Source organism: Crocuta crocuta, unplaced genomic scaffold (genome assembly GCF_008692635.1).
Source record: "Crocuta crocuta isolate KB4526 unplaced genomic scaffold, BGI_CrCroc_1.0 scaffold1, whole genome shotgun sequence".
Lineage (NCBI taxonomy): Eukaryota > Metazoa > Chordata > Mammalia > Carnivora > Hyaenidae > Crocuta > Crocuta crocuta.
Window position 1 is genome coordinate 6,400,682 of NW_027527930.1, and position 14,795 is coordinate 6,415,476.

Below are 14,795 nucleotides of genomic sequence, written 5' to 3' on the forward strand. Positions count from 1 at the left end.
TCCTGAGTACGTGTACTACACAGAATTTTCTAAGGTTAAAAAAGAAATCATGTTTAAAAAGTATTGAAAAAACTATTAGGGAATGGAATGATGTTTATCACTGTGGGCTCGTGGTTGACTGAGACAAAAACTGAAATAAGGGAAGTTTGACATTAGTGCTCTCCTCCATCTATTTTTGTTAACAACATCTTTTTACACTGTTGCTTTATCCTGGCCTGACATTTCCCCAAATAAAGGATAACTTTTGAATATAATTTATTTTCCAAATGTATTTGCTTTCAAAGCAGATATGCAAGGAGAGAAATGGCTTCACTCAAATACTCTAAAATCAAGTGCTTCAACCTGGGTCTTCTAGAGAGCCAGAGCCTGAGAAACAGATTAAGGGATTATGACTTTATTTGGGAGGTACATGCTCTGGGGTCATGATAATGAAAAGAAAAAAAAAAAAGGAAATGAAGCAAAGAAGAAGGCAAAGCAATGAATGCAATGTGTGTCCCCATCACACCAACGCAGCTCCCAAGTGCACCACAAAAGACACTGAAACTTGCTCAGACAACAGGTTCACTCATACGCAAGCCGTACAAAACATGTTTTAAAAATGCTTCTTGAAGTAGTTCATGGAAAAAAGAATGAGGGAGAAATTTCACTTTCACCCCTCCTTTTCCTGGACAAAATTCCCAATAATGGGTGCTACCTCCTTCTATCTCTGACCCTTTGCTGAATGAGAGGCCAGAACTCATGTCCTGGGACATGGTGTTACCCAAGCTCACAAAGAGGGGCAACCTAGGTGTGCATCTGATTCTTGTTTTCGGCTCAGGTCACAATCTCACGGTTCATGAGTTTGAGCCCTGCAACGGGTTCTACACAAACAATTCAGAGCCCGCCTGGGGTTCTCTCCCTCTCTCTCTTTCCCTCTCTCTCTCCTTCTCTTTCTCAAAAATAAATAAATTAACATTAAAAAAAAACACAAATGCTTACTTTGAAGAAAAAAGAGGGGCAGCCTGGTATGGGTAGGGAGCTGAGCAGAGACAAAGGAAATAGTCGAAGACTCTTAAGAGAGTCATAATGCTTGAGTCCCAGTACAGTGAGGATTTGGGGCATCAGGGCATCTCATGGAAAAACACGTTCTAAGATAAGGAGGGATTTTTCTAAGATCTCTCAAATCACGTCACCTATAAGACTGCCTATTCTATAAAACTCAAAGACAGGTTTCTGGATTTACAGGGCTAGGAAGAGAAGCCAAGATAGGACAGAAAAAAAAAACAAGGGAATCCTCGCAAATGTTTTATATTCATTCAAAATTAGGAAAGTAAAATATGAACTCCTTCCTCCTCCAATGTAAAATTTTATCCCAAATGGTAGAAACAGTATCTTGGTGTTTAAGAAAGGCTAAGGAATGATATATAACACTTTTTTCACAAAAGTACTCCACAATCTTGTATTTTTAAAGCCCAGAGAGGGAAATAATTTAACAACCTGTCATACATAAACTAACTCATAGATCTGAAAACTGTCAACACTACAATAATGCCTTTGCCAGTAAATCAACCTCTTTTTTTCTCACCATGGCCATTATTAAATCTGTGACAATGACTAAATTGAACGGGAGCCCCATAATAACCTAGAGCTAGTTTCTTAGAAATCATCAGTTGTCAAAACTTGACTTTTTGATTCCCATTCCTTTATGATAAGACCATTCCAGACAGTCAGACATTATAATACTTTAAATGAAAAGCTCCAGGCTCACTGAATTTTCATAATAGTTCATAGAGAGGAGGGGAAAAGAACCAAGCAAAAGAACAATTTGTTATCAGGGAGGATTATCCGAGTGCAAAATGAGGAGAAAATGTGGAGTTGGCCTCTGGATTTAGTGATAACATAGTCTCTGACCCATGAGGAAACAGTCATCAAACTTTAATAATGGTAAAGAAAAGAACACAGAATTTTAGAGTACATGCTTACTCAACCTGAAAAAGCCCCAGAATTTAGGGTCTTAAAAATGAGTTAGGGAAAGCCAGTCCAACTTAACATTAATCCATCATTTTCTTTATCAATAGAACTATTTGCAGAGATCAAAAGTATAAAGAAAGAAAGAAATATTAGGCCATATATTTTCAGTGTCAGGCATATAGAAAATAGATTCTATTGGAATTCCAAAAAAAGGCAATGTGTTAGGCTGGAGAAATTATAGGGAAAAGTTTCACAGAGATTGGGAACTAAACTGGATCAAAGGCAATGACATAGAAATGAGTGTTGTGTGTTTGGAGATAATGAGTAAAGCTGTCCAGCTGGAGTGAAGAATTCCACAAAGAGTATTAAGAACAAGGGCCTTCTTGATGTGCGTGGTGTGACTGTGAAATAATTCAATTGATTTCCTTGTGTGACCTATGAAAATAAGACACATTAAGACATGGTCACACCGCATATTTCCAAACGAAGCTTTGCAGTGTCTGCTCACCACATCCTGAAGGACAGATTCCCAATAAAAGAATCTGACTAGTCTAGAAGACCACTTAAGAAGTATTTAATAGTGGTGAATGCTGTCGGGTAGACACCAGTAAGAAAAAGGGATGTGTTTCCTTTGTTGTGCTTCTGCAAAGGCAAATGGGAAGCATAGCTTATTCTTGGGTGTAATTTCTTCTCGCATCTAAATCACACATTCAATCACTCTCTGTACCCTCCATTACAATCGTCATGTATCTAAAAGTGATTACAGAATTTCCTCATAAAAGTTTCCTATCCAAGAATGGCAATATTAGAAATGTGTCTCCTGAAATAATCACATTTGAAACTTTTGCCAATATAATTTATCAATTATAGTTATGCCAGAGGGTTTTTTTTTTGCATTTATAATCAGATCCCCACTGATAAATCATTGTCCTAATAAATGGTAAAGTAGAAGGTCAAAACTGAGCCTGGGCATGGAATTGGTACTAAATCCCAAAACATCCTCTTATCACATCATGTGACAAGTACATGACACCCACATGACATCATTGGTGATGTTAACCTTGATATCTCCTTTCATGAGAAGACAAGGTCACTGAATAGAATTTAGGAAGGAAAAACTCAAACTACTTTTCAAAATTCTTCATCACGGGCTCACAAGGCTCCAAGTGTCCTGTCTCTTCTTCTCTTCCCAGAGAAGTCGCTGACAGTGTCTTAACTTAAAACCCTATCCTCCAAATTCTAAAGGGTTCCCAGTGCAGTAACATCATGCTGCTTTCACAGAGACACAAGAACTTGCTGGTCATTTGACACACTTCCTACCTATCTCAGTAATCACTTTTACACAGTTTCCATAAGTGGAAGGAGACCATAAACATGTCCACGCATAGGAAGCCCCCTACATCCCAAGCAGCTGATTCTGTTTTTTTCAAAGCTCCACTTGAGAGAAAATTAAGGTGAGAGCTGTCTTCCTGGAATTTTAGTTCATTAATCCAAGCTGTGCCCTCTGAACTGTACAGAGGACACCTTTGTTGAGGCAACTTTCTGATGGGTTGAAATCGGCTCTCATAAACCGAAATTTTCTCTTTTCTACCCAATGCTTCAACTTCTATCCTCTCAGTCATGTGTGTTTTGGGGGAGGGGGTGTCTTCAGTGACCACCAATGTCTTGTCTCGGACTTTTATGAGCACCAGTGATTTCCTCATAGCTCACCCACCAGCGGCCTCTTCTTGATCCTCAGCCTCCTCCACCCCCACAGTATTTGGTATGGTTGACCTTCCCAAATCTTCCATCTAAAATCCACCCCCATTCTCAGCTCCCTGACTTGTCCTTCCCTTTCCATTCAACTCTGCCAACCCTTTTCCTGGCTCCCACACCACAAAAATTGGTGCCACAAGCACTCTACTCTCAGCCTTTTATTTTTTTTCCCAAATGTTATTGCGGCAAAACACATATATCATAAAATTCTTTATCTTAGCCATCTGTAAGTGCTCAGCTCAGTGGTACGACACACATTCACACTGTTGTACAACCAGAACCACCAACCATCTTTAGAACTGTTTTTCATCTCGCAAACTGAAATGCTATGTCCACTAAGCAGNTTCTATCTCTATGATTTTGCCTTGGTATTCTTTTTCATAATGCCAGTCAGTGTCACAAAATACCCATGGACTCAGTATTTAAATAAATATTTGCTGAGAATTTATCATGTGCTAGACACCGTGGTAGATCCTGAAGTTATAATCAGTTCAATGACTACTTTATATTTTCAACCCTATTTTCTGACCCAGGTGATTGTCCAAACTCAGCCATTAGAAGCTCCTGTAAAGCCTTTTTTTTTTTTGTACTAAACTTTTTACTTTGAAATAATGTTGGACTTATAGACTAGTTGCAAATACAGAGCATCTCTGTACTCCCCTCACCCACTTTTCTTTCCTCTAATTGTCATCTTTTTACATTACTGTGGTACATTTATCAAAACTAAGAACCAATATTGGTACATTACTGTTGTCTAAACTCAAGACTTCATTCTAACTCCACCAATTTTCCATTAAGGTGCTTTCTCTTTGTCAAGATTCCTAGTCTCCTATGGTCTGTGACAGGTTCTCATTCTTTCTGTGCTTTGTTTTGCTTTGTTTTATGATTTCATTGACAAATTTGATGAATACTGGTCAGGTATCTTGTAGAATGCTCTTCAATGTTGGTTTTGCCTGATATTTTTTATAATGATTGACCTGGAATTATGGATTTTGAGAACAAACACTAAAGGGGAGAAGTGTTCCCCTCATCACATTATATGAAGAACACATGATATATGCATGACATCATTGGTGATATTAACCCTGACCACTTAGTTAAAGTAGTATTTGCCAGATTTTTATACTGTGAAGTTATCATTTTCTTTCTCCTCTTCATACTCTATTCTTTGGGAACAAGTGACTAAATCTAGCCTACACTCAAAAGGAGCAAGGAATTAATCTTCACCTGCTACTTGGGGGAGTATCTACATATATTATTTGCAATTATTCTATAAGAAATACTTGTTTGTTTGTTTGTTTATTGGAAAGTCTTGAAAAATTTAGATTCGTAGGGACATCCCCGTGAGACTTTAGCAAGTCTAGGAAGAGGACTGATAATTTGTACTTTTTACATTTCCTGGGAGAACAATCAGATTTGGGATCCAGTGCTCTAACTGAAGTCAACTTCCATATTTCCAAATGCTCCTAAGTAAGATATTTGAATGCCTCAAAAGCATTTCACATCCCCACTAAACCAACAACAACAACAACAACAAAACAGCTTTATTTTACATATGACACCATAAATTGTTTTATTCTTTTTCTCTCTTGGGTTAGCAGTCTTGGATACAGCTTTAATTCATTCCTCTTCCCCTTTCTTATGTACACATGACTTGTCATTATATCTCATAAATTCTTACTTAGAAGTATTTATTGAATTTAGTATTTTCTCTCCATCGCTTGGTCCAGACTTCCTAGGCTACTTCGTAGCCTAGAACAGTAACTTGCCTCTTATTCGTCTTTCCTCATCTGATCCATTCAGCACATGAAAAACAATTTTAAAACCACTGCATTCCCTGTATTAATCCCCTATTGAAAATACCACAATAGCTACCCATTATCCATTATGATTACCCTCCCAAGAAGGAGGCCTTCTGACATGAGTGAGGGACTAAATGACATCTTTAATGTTAGAGAATGAAGCTGTCATAGAAAAGGGGGGTGGGGGAGTCAGTGAGAAGAATGAAGTTCATTAAGTTCACTCCTTTCTGTTTTTCTCTAAATGTTCTATGGTCAGGAATTAACTTTCTTGAATTGGTCCTCTTGGATTAGTCTCTTTCTCCAAATGCTTTTGCTCCTCTGAGACGGGCCTGGAGCTACCTCATGATTATGAGCCACCCCCAGCTTTGGAAAGCTTAGCAGTACATGGTTAGGAATGAGAAGCAAACTACTCAGGTCAGCCCCTCATCTGGACTTAAGCAAGGGTGAGGTCAGCTCTTCACCATGCTACAGGGCATGCAGTAAAATGGATTCTGGATATTTCCATAGTGTTCAAACAAGTTCCCCAGGGAGGAGACTATATAACATTTTAAAGCCAAAGTCTTAACATATAACTAAATGCATGTATTTATCTAAATTACAAAATCTTCTGACTCTAATTCCTAGAAAATCCTGCAAAAAAGACACTGCATCAGGGGTGCCCAGGTGGCTCAGTCAGTTAAGTGTCTGAGTTTGACTCAGGTCATGATACCACAGTTTGTGAGTTGGACCCCCACGTCGGGCTCTTGCTGACAGCTCAGAGGCTGAAGCCTGCTTCAGATTCTGTGTCTTCCTCTCTCTCTGCCCCCCCCCACTCATGTTCTGTCTCTCTAGCTCTCAAAAAAAAAACCCCATTTTTTAAAAATGGCACTACATCAAGAATTCAGGATCCTGACTAATATTCTCATTCTGGAAACCAGGTCCCTATCCAGTCAATATTTCCCTCAATAGCACACAAATTTAATCGTTTGTTTTAGGCATTTGGGTCTGCTCACTCTCTACTGCATATATAAAGTAAAGGTAATTATTAATTTGCCCACTTTCTAATTTTTCTCCCATTGTTTCCTCCACCATCATCATGGAAACACTACTCAAGTCCCAATTCCCCTCATGATTTTTTCCCCAATCCCTCTGGCCCATAAAAGCTTCTTCTCTGAAATCATATTTAGTTTTTACTATGTAATTTAAACTTTATCAAGTATTCATTTCTTTTTTATTTTTTTAATGTTTTTTTATTTATTTCTGAGAGAGAGAGAGAGAGAGAGACAGCATGAGTAGGGGAGGGTCAGAGAGAGAGGGAGATACAGAATATGAAATAGGTTCCAGGCTCCGAGCTGTCAGCACAGAGCCTGACGCGGGGGTTGAACTCACAAACAGTGAGATCATGACCTGAGCCGAAGTCGGACACTTAACCGGCTGAGCCACCCAGGTGCCCCTCAGGTATTCATTTATGATTAACATTTGTCCCATTATAATGCAAACTTTTTTTGGAAAGACAATGACATACCTAGACCATTTTCCATAATACTAAACACAGTATTTGACACATTTTATAATACTATTAGACACACTTTAGCAAAAAATTTTAGGTATGTCTTCCTTATGATTACATGTTTTAGAAACAAAGAGTACTTTCCAACAACCCACCCAACACTATGCCATGGGCAAGAGAGTCTTGCTTTTGGATAAGTTCATGTTTTGTTGGTGGTGGCAGTCAATACCGAAATTCCATGAGCAAATCTCATTCTATTAGGTCATCCTACTCAATAAAACCAGGCAGAGATGCATCCAAGAGAAGAATTGCCTAAAATAAGGCTTTGTTCGCAAATTCAGAGACATTAAAGATGAAATATAAAGGGTTATTGGAAACCATGATGAGTTCTTCGTTTTTGAATATGGAAGTGTGTTTGTGTGTGTGTGTGTGTGTGTGTGTGTGTGTACACAATGCTTCCATTGCAATCTTCGTGATTCATTATGAGAAGCTACTGGTCTAGGTGGACTCCTAGGTGGGCACCCAGATTCATTTATTGAACAAATGTTTATTGGGCACCTACTATGTACAGGCACTGTCTAAGGCCCTGGGAATATAGATGTGAACAAATCATACAAAACTCTCTTCCATGATGGACCTTACATTCTAATGGGGCTGCTGAAAGCACTACTGAAAGCATGGATATGATGGATGGAGCGGGTTCCTGCTTTTTCCCTTTGCTTTCAGTGGTGAATATTACAGCAGTTTCCTCTGATCAAAGCACAAACACCAATACTTCAATTGGCTTGAAAAGCACAATGATTCCATTTCTCCTTCTCAGTCAATACCTACGAAATAACTTATCTACATATTCACAAAGTTGAGAGAATATTAATAACATCCTGAACATTCGGTAGCCAATTGTTCTGCTAAAATCTTTTCTTGAATTCTCTCATTTTATCCCCAGAACAATCCTGTGTCCCTAGATGACAGGAATCATTATCATCACTGTCATTCTACAGAAGAGATAATGCAGCACAAGGAGACTCAATGACTTCCTCAATGTAAGAAGACAATACTATAGAGCGACAATATTTATGCATGACTGTTTACACTTTATAATCTGAAAAAAATTGTTTTGTTACCAGAACACTCTCTAAAATAATTTCTAGTTATTTTTCCATTTTTCTGATTTTCAGAAACAAATTTTGACGTTGTGCTGTCATTCATTTTGCCAAAATGAGTTTTATTTCTTTTTACTTAAGGTAATTAGTTCTATAATTCAAATAAGTGAGATAACCCCATTTTGATGAGATTACCTAAAATAATAAAATGATCTCCTAAATATTTCATTTCTCTTTGCTAGTGCAGGATGACTTTTGTGTCTGGTTCAATCTTAAGATGCTGGGTTTTGGGGTCAATGCCAGGCAAGCGCTGTAAAGCTTTTCATAGCATAAAACTAGGATTAAATTTGGCAGATGAAGAAGAATCTATAGAGACATTTTTAGAAAGCAGACATGCATTTTGCTTTTGCAGGATTATTTTTTTTACATTTGTTCCTTTCTAACAAAGCAGCCCAACAGAACTCTTTTGAGAATTTTTGTCTATTTCCAATTTCATAACTGGTGGGAGCAGGAATAAAGGCAAGAGAAAGTTGTCTTTATCAGTTGGTAGACCTGGGTTACATTAAAGAAGTACCCCAGGTCAAAATATCCACAATTTTAAAAATACACAGATTATAATTAATGATTTCTTCTGTGCTTTCCTATTATCCATTATCATAGCCCAGGTTTTTCCAGAATTTACTATGTTCTGGGTGAATTTTAAGTGCTTTATGCACTAATTTAATCCATATAATAGCCTTTGTTCTATTACTATGGGCTTTTCTTGATGAGGAAATTGAGGCCAAAAGGATATAAAAGATTTTCCAGGAGTGCCTGGGTGGCTCAGTCAGTTAAGCATCCCGCTTCGGCTCAGGTCATGATCTCACTGTTTATGAGTTAGAGCCCCGCATCAGTCTCTGTGCTGACAGTTCAGAGCCTGGAGCCTGCTTCACATTCTGTGTCTCCTGTCTCTCTGCCCCTCCCCCACTCGTGTGTGTGTGTGTGTGTGTGTGTGTGCGCGTGCGCGCGCGCACGCACGCGCTCTCTCTCTCTCTCTAACATAAATAAAACATAAAAAATTTTTTTTAAAAAGATTTTCCTAAGATTAAGGAATTGGTAAGTCACAGCACTAAGGGGTCACGTCCGGACATTGCCCCTCTCGGGTCTACACTCCTGACCACGGCATCATACTGCCTCAGAAATGTTCTTTATAGTTATTCTCAGTAATAAGCCTGCGATCCAATTAGGAACATCATCCCCACCAATGGTTCACCATCAACTAGGATGGCCTGGGCCTAAGATATAAGTAGGCAGTTTTCCTGGCTGGGATAAAGAGCCAGGACTTCAAGGAGCTGAGGTGTAACCAGAGCAGGGGATGCCACAAATACATGGGCAGGCAGCAGGGAAAGCGAAGATGGTAGAAAACAACTAAGATGAAGTTCAATGCTTTTTCAACAAGTCCAAAAAGCTGGGTTCCTCTGCAATGCATTGATATATCATTGTCCCATCTCCTCCCTATTTACCTCATTCAGCAACAAGTATTTACCTACTAGGCTCCAGGCACTATTACTTCATCTTCCATAGGTCATGTTCATAAAGTCAGAAACTTAGACCAGTTACTTAATGCCTTTGTGCTTCATATCTTCCTATAGATGTGTAGTGTGTAGTTTGTGTGTTAGATGGATAGTGTCATACAGATGAAATGAGTTATTAGGTTCTGGACTGGTGCCTAACATGCATACCACATAACTGCTCTCTTATTAGTTTTGATGTGAAGATCAAATGAGATGATGACATGAGAATGATTCTTCAATTGTAAAGGTCCCCAAAATGTAAAGGGTGATGTTGAGACTCCATCGCAAAGGTCAAGCAGGTATATGCTTGGTCATCAGCAACATCTTGTGTCAGGCACCCTGGGAGACGGGACCAGTCAAGTGTCAGAAACACAGAATGACATTTCAGGGGGAAAGTAGCCATGAAAAAGTCAAATCTGTATCCCCTAAAAATGCCTCACTCAGCTCTGATGACAAGTTCATGGCCTTTCCGGTAGGCTTCCAGGAGTGGGGGCAGAATCAGGCTCTCCTCTCTTGTTCTAGAAAGGCCTGGACCATGTGATTCCCCTCAAGGCAGGGGGACATGGGTCTGTCATTCTAGACAAGTGATGGCTATGAAATATTTATATATAAAGTTAGATTATAAGGATTCCTCCACACTGACAAGTCAGACTGTTGTCAGTCTCCACAGCAAATCTATCTCAACTCCTATAGTTTCCACCAAACGTTTTCATTCTATTTAATACTAAACAGAAACCTTGAATATAGCAATGTGGCTACTCCCAGTTAATGAAACGTATGTGTGTTAGGAAAAGTTATAATCAGATGAGAGAGCAAATTACCTCACCCCTCACAGAATTCAAAGGGTTATTTTTAAGTGACCCATTGGACAATGCCCTAAATCCAATGCCCTTCTGCCCCCCCGCCCCCTTTAAACACATTATTTATTTATTTGAGAGAGAGAGTAGAGGATATCAGCAGAAAGAGAGAATCTTAAGCAACCTCTATGCTCAGCACGGAGCCAGACACAGAGCTCAGTCCCATATCCTTAGGGTCATGACTTGAGCAGAAATCAGGAGTCTGATGCTTAACTAACTGAGCCCCCAAGCAGCCCTAAACACTTATTTTAAGGTTTATTTATTTTTGAGAGGCAGAGGGAGAGGCAGACAGAGGATCCAAAGCAGGCTCCGGGCAGGCTCCATACTGTCAGCCCAGAGCCTGACTCGGGGTTTGAACTCACAAACTGTGAGATTGTGATCTGAACCGAAGTCAGACTCTTAACCTACTGAGCACCTCCAGGAGCTCCTAAACACTTATTTTTAAAACTCCTGCTTTGAGGAGATCTGCCCTGGAAGCACACATGTGAGATACCTGTAGCAGTTCTGAACCCTCAGCACAGCACCTAAGAAACAGAAGTAAACTTACTACTTGCAGAACAATAGTCCTTTTGCGAAAGGGTCTCTAGCAGTATTGGAAGCAAGTCCCGAGTAAAAAGAGATGAAGAAACAAGTCTTTCTACGTCCCTGGATTGTGCACATATTTTGCCAACAAAAACTAGAACTGTTTACTTTACCGAATCTGCTGTGTTTTCAATGACAGTTCATTGTCACCAACAGACACTTCCATTCATCCATCCAATTAACTAATATGTTTTAAGCTCCTACTATGTGCCAGGCACTCTTTATGCACCTTCCCCCAAAAGTGAATAAGGCAACATGAATAAGTAAACCCATAATTTTGGAAAGAGGGAAATGTCATATTAATAACTCATCCTGTTATGCTACCAACTCAGGCACATTTAATTAAAAAGGCCGAACACAAACACTGTTATATTTTTCATCACTGTTTTGGAATCAGTGCCTCACCTCTACAGGTCAGGCAAATAGCATGCTACATATTCTCAAAAACTGTAAGGAATGAGTAAAAGTACTTCGTGGCTATTTGAGTTGACCTTGTTGATAATCAAAGGAGGCTATTGCCTAACTGATCTGAATAAGAGGAAATCCCCCTTCTGTCTCTGCAACCATCTAAAAAGCCCTCTGATTTTTTTTTAAATTTTAGCAATTACAGAGTCATTTGAGCTACTAAGATTCCTTCTTTACAATAGTAATGTGCCTGGGCAAGCTAGCTGTTAGTGGCATTACAGAGCATACCCATTTAGATTGCTTTCCTCATAAATATTACTTGAGAGCCCTTCTGACCCTGACACACTAGTCTATGGATTCTTTGTGGACCCAGGCATCTGTCATAGCATTTCTGGAAGCGTATAGGATCATGGCTTAGGCCCAACGGCATGCAGCCTGTATTCTGGCTTGTGTGGACCCCCCTGGGAAGATGCTAAGTCTTAACAGAGAAGTTTACAAGCAAGGTGCATGGTTCAGAGGGCTGATGCAAGGTACAGCTTGGTGTCGGTGCCTCTGACTGTCCGTCTGACTGTCCTTTTAGTGATAACTTGTGTCCATGTCCTGGCATGAGCGGACTACGGTAAAAGAGTGAGAGGAAAATGAGATGAGGTCCTCGCACTGGGTTCTCTGAGGACTTGAGGGACACGGGGCTGCTGCGGTGAATGGTGTCAGCAGGGACTCTGGGACAGACATAGGAACTCTCTGTCCTCAGGCCCTTTGACTTCAGCAGCAGCAGGGGCACCTCCTGGGGGCATAACAAAGCAGGCCTGCAGCGGTGGGATCTTCCAGAACCATTTGGGAATTTCCACACAACAACCAAGAATGGAGCAATAGCAAAAATCAATTCGCAACAGCTGTTTATGTGCAAAACCTGCGATTTTGAAGAGGAAAAAAACACTCCTAATGTTTTTCTGAGCCACAAGTACAACTTAAGAGGAAAAGCCCCAAATCTTACAGCCTCTGGGGCATCGGTGACTTCATTTACTTCATGAGAATTTTGCTTGCTGTCACCTACCTGCTTTATAACTTGGAAGCTAGATAAATGGCATCAATGCTCATATTCTCAAGCAGAACTTAAACCAACTTACAAATACTAATGTGTTTGATTTTAATGAGAGGGACCTATTTTTAATTTTAAAACTCAATTTTTAAAAGGCACTTTTTTTCTTTTCACTGGTTACGATTTCAGGTTCAGTTATTTTTTTAAGTTTATTTATCTATCTATTTATTTATTTATTTGGGGGATGGGCAGAGAGAGAGGGATTGGGAGAATCCCAAGCAGGCTCCATGCTGATAACGTGGAGCCAAGAGCCACACACAGGGCTCAATCCCACAGAACCATGAGATCATGACCTGAGCCGAAATCAAGAGTGGAACACTAAACCAACTGAGTCACCCAGGCACCCCTCAGTTTTAGTCTCATACAGCAATTGGAGAGGAAAAAATTAAAAAACAGAATTTAAAAAAGGATAGTTCAATTTCTTTGAGATTAAAAAAATATGGTAAGCAAAGTTATTACCTCTTTACCAGAGAAATTTCTTTCTCAAAGATATATGCGTCCATGATTCACTCTGTTATTACAAAGTTGGTGTGAAACAAAGATCCCATTACAAAGTAAATGGAAGTTAAATGGGGTTGTACAGAGATTTCTCTTAAACTTCCCAGTGGAAATGTTAAAGATGAGTACAACATCAGGTTCCTAAGGATGGTAGGCTCATCTAAAGCAACCCCTTCATTTCACAAATGAGAAAAAGAATGTCCAGAAAGCTGTCATTTATAGACATCACAGAGTCACAGGATGACCCAGCGGGAACCAGGTCTCTGTCTGCTTCATGTCAGCTCTCAAGGCACTGTCCACTGTCACACACACATACATACACACACACAGTTCTCAAAGCACTGTCCACTGTCTCACACACACACACACACACACACACACACACACACACAAAGTGCATCACACAGTGCATTGCTCACATTTTCTCCAAAAAGTAAATAACACTGAGCATGTGATTTAAATTAAGAAAGAGACAGAAAAGTTAAGCATGTGCGACAGAACTAGAAGCACGTTATGGGAACACTGAGGCCAACAAATTACATCCTTCAGAATTGTGCAAGTAGTGGAGCTTAGGGCGTCTGGAGCCTGAATTCAGTTCCCTAAGCCCAACATTCACAGGGCAGTTGGAAGTCAGGTTATCTTGAGGGTACAACAGCACCGGGTTAGAGTTTTGTTTTGTTTTCTTTTTTTTTTTTTTCATTTCTACCTCGCAACAAGTTTTGAGGAAACAATAAAGCACGATGTGATAGTCAGGGGGGAAGTGTGTCTATTAACCTGGAATAACCACTTCTGCCATAACATTTCTGCTGGCACAGCGCCCTCACCTAGGCCTTCATTCGCTCCCACCTGGATTTTACCTGTCAGACAACCAGGTCCTCTGGCCCACAGCTCCCCCACCTCGACTCACACCCCACCCTCTATCACTGGCCTCTCTTCCCTATTTCAAATGTTACCCATGCATTAAGGTCCCCACTGGTACCCTTTACCAGAGCTCCCCCCCACCCCGCTCCATCCCTCACTGGCGAGCCAGCCCATCTCTGCTTTTATGAAGTTTTCCCTTACTGTTTCCTACCGGTTGGTCTTGCATTTCCAAATTCAGCATAACATCTTTAAGGCAGGACTCAAGTCTGAGGAATCTCTTGAGCCCTCTTCCCACCCCATCCCCATATATACTCTAACGTCTTGCTGACTGTAACAGATTCTCAGTCAGTACTTTGTTGGTGGGTGCAGACAAGGCAGAGGAAGAGAGGAAGGAAACGCCGGCTTCATCTGAGTGATGCTGTCCAAAGCATCAGCACTGCTTCGGGGCCTCTCTCTGCCCTTCTTCAGGCTCCACATGATGCCCCCACTACATTGTTACTAACTTCTTCCTCTGCTGGGTTTCTTAAGCCAGTCCCTTCTCTCTAATCATGGCCCTAAGTCAGATCCTCTTCCAACCAAGGTCGTGACACCTTTGTTGGTAGCCACCTCTCTTACTCCAAGGACCATCGCCAAATGAAACCGTCCATTTAGATTCCACCTCTTCCCTTCCGTGTGAGAAATCCAGCCCTTCCCAGGCTTGAAGGAACGGCTGAGACCATGTAGACACTTCAGCTGTGGAGACGCCCCCGCTCCCGCATTAACGCCCCAAGCCCAGGTGTCCTTACCCCTCAGCCCAGCTCAGCCTACAAAATATTGCTGCTCCCTTCCCTGTGCCTCCCCC

The 14,795-nt window shown here is 40.5% G+C and overlaps 1 protein-coding gene across 1 annotated transcript in view; it reads right to left on the minus strand.

Moving 5' to 3' along the window:
* Positions 1-14,581, minus strand: part of BTC (betacellulin) — a 42,187-nt gene extending 27,606 nt beyond the window's left edge. The window contains exons 1-2 of the mRNA XM_077750845.1: positions 14,570-14,581; positions 12,155-12,280 (exon numbers count right to left, since the gene is read on the minus strand). Of these exons, the coding sequence (XP_077606971.1) occupies positions 12,155-12,280; positions 14,570-14,581 (138 nt within the window). The remainder of the gene's footprint in view (positions 1-12,154; positions 12,281-14,569) is intronic.
* Between the last annotated feature and the right edge of the window lie 214 nt (positions 14,582-14,795).